The following is a 9,262-nucleotide window of genomic DNA, read 5'->3' as shown; positions in this document are numbered from 1 at the left end:
TGTTACTAGACGATTCTGTTTGTCAAGAAGTAAGAGTTTACAAAAACGTCCTTTGCCATATCTGTTACTAGACGATTCTGTTTGTCAAGAAGTAAGAGTTTGCAAAAACTTCCTTTGCCATATCTGTTACAAGACGATTCTGTTTGTCAAGAAGTAAGAGTTTACAAAAACTTCCTTTGCCATATCTGTTACAAGGCGATTCTACTTACCAACTACCTTTTCTTTGGAAAGTGTTTTAAGAATTAATTTCTTTCAACTCGCTCTCTGTAATAATCGTCGGACTGCTATGGCGACCCTTGACATCAATAACGAGTCTGTGGTGTTCTCGCGACACGAGTTCCTATACACGGAGCCCGGGATCGCCATACCGGTGATTGTCGTGGTGGCCGTGGCCGCCCTCATCGGCACGTTCGGCAACATCCTCATCCTGCTGGCCGTCATCACACAGAAGAGTCTGCACACGATAGAGTCGGTGTTCATCGTCAACCTGGCGTGTTCAGACATGTACGTCACCACATTCGCCGACCCTCTCAGTTTAACAGGTATGTGTGAAATCAGGAGTTAGGGGGTATCTAGAGTTATCATTACAACATTTCCTCCTCTCAGTTTAACAGGTATGTGTGGAATCAGGAGTTAGGGGGTATCTAGAGTTATCATTACAACATTTCCTCCTCTCAGTTTAACAGGTGTGTGGAATCAGGACTTAGTAGAGTCAGAGTTACCATTACATTTCCTCTCAGTTTTACAGGTATAAGTGGAATCAGGTGTTTGGGGAGTCAGAGTTACCATTACATTACAGTTTAACAGGTAAGTGAAAGCAGTGTTTAGGGGTATTCACAGCGGTCATTATGTTTCAAAATAACTTCTGCTTAACCTGACATAGTTGGAGGTATTCAGGATTTCCATTACGACATTTGCCGACCATCGAGTTTAACAGGTATATGTGTCCAATCAGCGGTTGGGGAGTATTCAGGATTGTCATAATAATGTTTTAAAATAAGGTGTATGCCAAGATATTTGCCGACCCTCTAAGTTTCACAGTTATGTTTGAAATCGGAGTTTGGAGTAAACAGGGTTGTCATTATGTTTCAAAATGACGTCTACTTAAAGGGACAAACCCTAGTTTCAGATTGTGAAAATGCACACTAAGTATATTTAATCTACAAACCTGTAACTGATTTGGATAAAGTTACAACTGAGTGAAACATGAGTCTGTGACTTTGAAATGGTGAAATACCCTCTAAAAATAGACTAAAACTCGACTCCATAACTGTTACTTCTCAGACGCACATGCGGTTTTAAAAATAAGAGAAATGCATTTTTTGATATTATAAACACCAGGATGACCAAAAACACTCGAATGTACGGAAATGGATAATCTAAACAATAAAAATCTAAGTAGAATATAATTTCAGTTAACAAAAGCAGCTCTAATAGTAAAAAAATATGCCTTAGTGTTTAGAAACTAGGGTATGTCCCTTTAACGTCGCCTATTCTAATAGTATGTCACCACTTTTGTCGATCCTCTAATTTTAACAGGTATATAAATTATTGGGTTAGAAGTATTCAGGGTTGTCTTCATGTTTCAAAGTAACGTGTATGTCAGTACATTCGCCGACCCTCTCAGTTGAACAGGTATGTGTGAAATCGGAGGTTTGGGCATTCAGGTTTTGTCATTACATTTGACGACCCCCTGATCTTAAGAGGTATGTGTGAAATCGGGGGTTGTCATTGTTTCAAAATAACGTCTACCGTATGTCACCACATTTGACGATCCTCTAAGTTTAAAAGGTACGTGAAATCTGGGAGTTGGGGGTATTCAGCGTTGCCATTACGATATTCTGACCTGTCCAAATAGTATGTCACCTCATTTACCGACCCTTTCAGTTTAATAGGTATGTAAAGTCAGGGTTTGGGGATATTCCCAATTCAGCTGTTCACTCACTCGGCTAAGGATCGAACCCAATATCGTAGTAGCATTAATCCCAGAGGCTTAACCACCATAACATACAAGCAGGCTGAGGCGTAGCTGCCATTGGCTCAATTATCAGCTTTAAAAATAATACAAACCATATTTTACCTACGGATTAACGCTCCCCTACCCCCGACATATTTAAGACTTTACATCACTCTTACGCCAACTAGGTACTATTATCCTGTTCAATTATTTAGACCCAAAGTTTTTTGCAAATGTTACGTTTATTTCCTATTCGATATTTGTTTTCTTTGCATTTACATGAAAACAAACCCAAACCCCGACAGGTTTTATATACAAATCATCATATAAAATGCACGAAGTTGACTTAATTCCACTTTTTAAAAATCTCTGTGTGTTTTGAATGCACGTTATTTCTCCTATAAATAACTATGGTCATTTGCATATCAAAAGCATCATTCTATAGTGACCGGCCTCGGTGACGTCGTGGCAGGCCATCGGTCTACAGGCTGGTAGGTACTGGGTTCGGATCCCAGTCGAGGCATGGGATTTTTAATCCAGATACCGACTCCAAACCCTGAGTGAGTGCTCTGCAAGGCTCAATGGGTAGGTGTACACCACTTGCACCAACCAGTGACCCATAACTGGTTCAACAAAGGCCATGGTTTGTGCTATCCTGCCTGTGGGAAGCACAAATAAAAGATCCCTTGCTGCTAATCGGAAGAGTAGCCCATGTAGTGGCGACAGCGGGTTTCCTCTAAAATCTGTGTGGTCCTTGACCATCTGTCTGACGCCATATAACCGTAAATAAAATGTGTTGAGTGCGTCGTTAAATAAAACATTTCTTTCTTTCTTTCATTCTATAGTGCGTTTCAAACTAATGTTCGGTTCTATCGTCCTATCCGCACAAATCGTAGTATGACCTATATTTAAGAAAATAGAGATGTAAACATGAAGCAGTCGCGGATTCAGGTGGGGAGTTCAAGTGACAAAACCTCAGTTTGAAAAAAAAATATGTATCAAATATTATAATTATATTGTGGAATACACAAGCGCCCGCGCTGAAGGGAGAGAGAGAGAGAGAGAGAGAGAGAGAGAGAGAGAGAGAGAGAGAGAGAGAGAGAGAGAGAGAGAGAGAGAGATAGAGAGACACGTCATTTATGTAACGACGCACTCAACATATTTTAATCTATTGTTATATGGTTATAGGGAGAGAGAGATAAGAATATGGTATGCATGCGATTGGTGGAGGTGTGACCCTCTGCACAACCCCAACCCCACTTAAGGCTTCTTTTGTATATGGAGCGGGACGTAGCTCAGAGGTAAAGCGTTCGCTCATGGTAGGTCGACTGATCGATCCCACATGGTGGACCCATTAGGTTGTGTCTAGTTCCAGCCTGTGCACCACAACTGATGTATAAAGGCTGTGGTATGTGCTATCCTGTCTATGGGATGGTGCATATAAAACGTCCCTTATTGCTTATCAAAATTGCTTATCGGAAACAGTGACCCATGTGGCGGTAGCGAGTTTCTTTCTCACTGTCATAATGCTCCTTAACCGTTTTGTCTGACGCCACATAAACGTATATCAAATGCGTTGAGTATGTCGTTAAATAAACATTTCTCTCATATGTATGTGTAGTCTATATGCATTTCTAGTCGATTAGTTTATAGGTTGTTAGGTTGTTTGATAGTGAATGATATGGAAATAAATTGTTTTTGGTGTTAAAGAGTTCATGCATACATTAAAGTAATACTCCTGATGGGTATGGAGAAATAACTTAATCAGTCGACGAACTCATTTCTTCATCACTATCTTCGTTAAGGGGGACTATCACAGGGGGTATTTTATTTCTTATAAAACTATTTTGTTTCTAAAATCTTCTTCGATCTTTATTACATGTTTAACTGCGTCAGAGAAGTGTGTAGGTGTTACAGAGTTCAATGCATGTGCAAGTTCTCTCCGCACCGTGGTCAATTTGCCATCATTATGACGAGCTATGTGCCCTTTGACTGGACTCCAGATCAGTCCTATCGGATTGAGTTCAGAATGTCTTGGCGGCAGTCTTAGACACAAGTGCCCATGGCGTTCAGCAATATCATCAGTAACAAATTGCTTTGCACATTTGTTACTTTTCACAAGTTCATAAAGAACTGGCTTTGTCATGTTACTCTCAAAAGGTATATTTTTGTTTCGTAGCCACGACTGAATTTCTTCCTTTTTAGCGTTTAGTGCAGGACATCGTGTAATCTCAGTTAATTTGTTGTGGTAGCTTGCGTTATCCATGACGATAACAGAAGGTTCTGGTAGAGAAGGCATAAGTTGTTCTTCAAACCATTTGATGAAATTGTCATAATTCATCTCACCATGATAGTCTCCGTCTGTTTTTTTTAGCCTCAAAGATCAATTCACAGCCATCTATCAATCCATATTTATCACAGCCAGCATGACAAATAATAAGTCTTTTTCCCTTCCCAGTCACCGAACAGAGTTTAAGAACTCGATCAGCAGCGTCTGATTTCGGCAGGTGATTGGCGGTATGTGCCCGGGTGGATATCTGTCCAGTGGTGGGATGTTGTGTGGTTGACATTCACCCAGGTCTCATCTTGATACACTATTAAATACCCCTGTTCTCGTAAACTGGATATTTCATGGAGATAGGACAGTCTCCTGTCTGATATATTGGCGTCCTCAAAAATCACTTTTCCGGTTGTAGACATATGTTGGTATTTAAAATCGAGGTCATAGAGTGTTCTTCGTAAAGTTGATATGGATATGTTGATTGCACATTCCTCCCTTAAAGCCACGTTAATCTTATGTAATGTAGGTAATTCGCCCTCTCTATAAAATCTGTATACTCGTCGCCTAATAACATCTTTATCAAATAAATCGATGAGTTTTCGGTCGCGTTTTTTAACAGTGATTTCTGTGCTTGGATTCGTAGAGCTTAAATTTTTCACAGTTCTTTTTACTGTTGAAACCGAAACTTTAAGTGCAGCGGCAACTCGATCGACAATTCGATAAGAAGCATACCTAGGTCTACCGCGCTGATATTCATCTTCAAAATAATCGAAAACGTTCTTAATACACAATTTTACATCAACTGAAGTGTTTTTCGATTTACCCATATTTTTCCTCAAATAACAATAACAAGAATGTCGACTACTACATTTTCAATGAATTTATATACCCTACCTAACTTGTATTTTACGTGGTTTACACATTGCTACAATAGCACGTGCAGTCATAGATCGAAATAATGATGTTATTGACCAAGCAATGCTATCGTATTTTGAACATTCAGGGCTGTGTCTGCGGGATGAAAAAGTGGTTGAACCCATACGAGTCCGAACAATAGCCCTTTGGTTTTTCGCATTACAAATGTAACACCCCACCCCCAAACCCCAGCCCCTAGCACCACCCTAAATACTATATATATATATATATATATATATATATATATATATATATATATATATATATATATATATATATATACGTATGAGTTCCCAATTTAGAGGCAAATTAAATAACATTTTTTATTATTATTTGATGTTGGTGGCCTTTGACATTTTATCCCCCCCCCCCACCTGGTCTTCTGGGTCCGGCCCTGCATTAAATTTATTTATAAATTTGGAAAGCACATTCCTGCGGTGTGTGAGGTGATTTGTGTTTATTACTGTGCTATACCTCAGTTGTGTTAGGTTAGGTATGGTATGCTAATATATAATTGATATAATAAAATAAAAATACATAATACATTAGCTAAATTTATTAAATATAATGCACCTACAAGAAAGGGTTACATGTTCTGTTTGTTTACATCTATGTTTAACGGAAAGATTAGACAATGCTGTTACACACTGCAAAACAATAATAACCTTGATTTAGTGAAACAAGCTATAATGGCCTTCACGTAGCCTCAGATCTCAATGTTTTGATATGCAAATGACCTTAATTATTTATAGGCGAAATTACGTGCATTCAAAAGACACAGAGATTTTTAAAAAGTGGAATTAAGTCAACTTCGTGCATTTTATATTATGATTTGTATATAAAACCTGTCGGGGTTTGGGTTTGTTTTCATGTAAATGCAAAGAAAACAAATATCGAATAGGAAATAAACGTAACATTTGCAAAAACCTTTGGGTCTAAATAACTAAACAGGATAATAGTACCTGATTAACTGCAACACATCTGCTTGATATTGTGGACAGGCGAACTTAGTTGGTTGTTTTTGTCTGAAGAGTAGACCCACTTTTTAAACATCGTTTTCTTGATAGTTTATGCTAGAAAGAAAGAAATGTTTTATTTATCGACGCACTCAACACATTTTATTTACGGTTATATGGCGTCAGACATATGGTTAAGGACCACACAGATATTGAGAGAGGAAACCCGCTGTCGCCACTTCATGGGCTACTATTTTCGATTAGCAGCAAGGGATCTTGTATATGCACCATCCCACAGACAGGGTAATACATACCACGGCCTTTGATATACCAGTCGTGGTGCACTGGCTGGAACGAGAAATAGCCCAATGGGCCCACCGACGGGGATCGATCCCACACCGACCCGTTTATGCTGGATGCAAGGCCCTTTAATACATGTACTAGTATTTGGATGTAACATTTGTGCACATGAAGACCCATAAAGTCTATTCCAAATCTGTAGCTCATATTTACCCCACATCCTTGACTTACGCTCAAAATTATCTTGCTTAATAGTTTTACACATGCATGTATAATCAAGTGAGAAAACGGTTTATTTGATTTTTGTGGGTTTCAAGTAATGAAATGTAATTGAAATTTTGCTTTACTTTGTCTTCATTCATACGGATTGGGTTTTTCTCGTTCCAACAAGTGCACCACAACTGGCCAAAAGCTGTGGTATATGCTTTCCTGTCTGTGGGAAAGTAAATATGAAAGATCCCTTTCTGCTAATGGAAACCCGCCTGCTACCGATTCAATCGGACTGCTGGTGCTCCCTTGCACCTGCCAGTGCAGGCGGTTCCTCCTCCCCCCCCCCCCCCCACACCTTTCCTGTCTTGGACAGAAGGGCCGGCCAAGGCCGGCTCTTGTGCCCACGACAGGCGTGCGCTACAACAGCTTGTTCTGAATGTGCACGTAAAACCCTATGACCATGACCATGACCATGCTAATGGAAAACTGTAGCGGGTTTCCTCTGATGACTACATGTCAGGCGTGCCACATTTTGTACATCCAATAGCCGATGATTAATTAATTAATGTGCTCTGGTGGTGTCGTTAAACAAAACAAACTTTAACTTTTAACTTTTCATTCGTACAGAGAAAAATCGAAATTTGTTGCCTATTATGCAATTGTTACAATAGTAGTGATATACTCACATACGTTATTATATAATCTAACTATTAATCATTATGGTGACTATAGGCGTACTATGGCAGTAACTGAACCTAATTATCCAGGTACGTTTCGTTTTCTGTTTCACATAAAATACATTCTGAGCGAATACAAACACGATGACGACCAGGTAAAATAATGAATTTGAAAAAAATTGTTAATTAATTTGAAGCGAGAACTTTTCAGTAATGCGTCACTTAAAGGTAACAATTGTGTGTGTGTGTGTGTGTGTGTATATATATATATATATATATATATATATATATATATATATATATATATACACACACACAGTCGAACTTGGTATAACGGCCACCTTTATATAACGGCCACCTGCCCATAACGGCCACCTTGAAATCCCCCAACACATTTCTTTATTTGACCTCTATAGAACGGCCATCTGTCCAACGCGGCCAGCGGCCACTATTTGTCAGCAAAAATAAGGTCAGAACCTGCATTAACGGCCAAAATATTATTAAAAAAAATTCTTCCCACCACATTTGATCGTACAGCGATTTAGTTTCCAGTAAATTCCATTGTTTTCTGCAATGCCGCCATTGTTGTGTCACGTGACCGGAAAGTTTGGCGATTTGATTGACTCGACAAAAAAACCTACTTTTTGTGATGCTATCATATGATGTTATTGTCGTAAACAAATATACGTTTACTAATACTAAGCATTATTTTAATCCTTTTGTTAATTTGGTAAATGTCAACAGCTGTTCGGTTCCGGCGGTTGTATAATTTGCATTCGATAGTTCAGCTCGAATCGTTACTCAATAACAGGGCGACTTTTCATTGGCTGTAGCCTATGAAAGCAGAATGTATTACGGTATCCGATTGTTGCGGTATTATCAAAGGCCTGAGTAGTCCCCACTGTCAGTCATCATGTTATGTCTTCGTTGAGAGCAGACGTCGTTTCTTGCACTCTCGAGCTCCCCCCCCCCCCCCCCCCCTGGGGGAGATGATCGCCTTGTATGGCAAACTTATGGAGTACAAAGACGCGTACACTGGGTCACGGGCAACCGTGACCCTAGTGTACGGCGACTCGAAGAAGAAGAGAAGGAGGACCGGATCCAGAAAGAGGCCGTGCGCGCCAGGGGTGGCCCGGGGGGGGGGGGGGGGAGACAAAGCCAGCAGCTAAACTGCCGGCGGCGGCTCCTTCTGCGTCGCTGCCCCCGACCCGACCCGACAGAGTTGCCAGACTTGCTGACAAACCTGCCAAGCCAGCTGCAGTCCCACACGTTGTTGTGGTCGACCCGCCAGCCAGCCCGGAACTGACTCCACCTGCGGCTCCAGTTGTGACCTCCCTGCAGCAGAGGAAGTTACCAGTTGAGCCGGCCCGTCAAGCGGCCCTTGGAAAACGGAAGGCCACCACTCCACCAACTTCTAGACAGGAAAGGGACAGGCCTCCCCCACCACAACCGGAGACAGACGAATCTAGCCGCTGGTCTCTGCAGACAGCCAAGTTACGTCACCCATACCAACATTACTTGGTGGCGGACACCAGCGACACCTCGATGCTACAGCCCGGCCTTAAGGAGAGGTATTTCAAACCTTTACCTCTTCAGATCGGAGGAGGAGATTACGCTTTTCACCACACGGTGCATGGTGCTAATGTTCCTGGAGTGATCATCACCTATCGCCTGGAGGGAATCTACAGACAGGGCCTGCTCGTAGCGCAAATGGACAGTGCGACTATCCACAGGATGGTGAAGATTCTCTTCGGCAAGGCGTCGATCTATGTAGCGAAACATCTGACGGAGTGGAGAAAATACCTGCCCAACTACATCTTCCAGGACTTTATCACCTCACCATAAATAACTACCCTGCCAACCCTCCTACCAACATCCTTTTCCTCCGTGAGTATGGACTTTACTAGACTTTAATTTGTAGGCCGTCATTTCAAAAACTTTGTTTATTTTTTTTGTAAACAGTCGG

The 9,262-nt window shown here is 40.9% G+C and overlaps 1 protein-coding gene across 1 annotated transcript in view; it reads left to right on the top strand.

The window, feature by feature from the left end:
- Window positions 1-286: 286 nt before the first annotated feature.
- The window catches only part of LOC121368877 (melatonin receptor type 1B-B-like), a 53,054-nt gene continuing 44,078 nt past the window's right edge, over window positions 287-9,262 (top strand). Inside the window, exon 1 of the mRNA XM_041493635.1 lies at window positions 287-542. Coding sequence (XP_041349569.1) covers window positions 287-542 — 256 coding nt within the window. The remainder of the gene's footprint in view (window positions 543-9,262) is intronic.

This window comes from Gigantopelta aegis, chromosome 3 (assembly GCF_016097555.1).
Source record: "Gigantopelta aegis isolate Gae_Host chromosome 3, Gae_host_genome, whole genome shotgun sequence".
NCBI lineage: Eukaryota > Metazoa > Mollusca > Gastropoda > Neomphalida > Peltospiridae > Gigantopelta > Gigantopelta aegis.
This window is presented reverse-complemented; position numbering and strand designations above follow the sequence as displayed.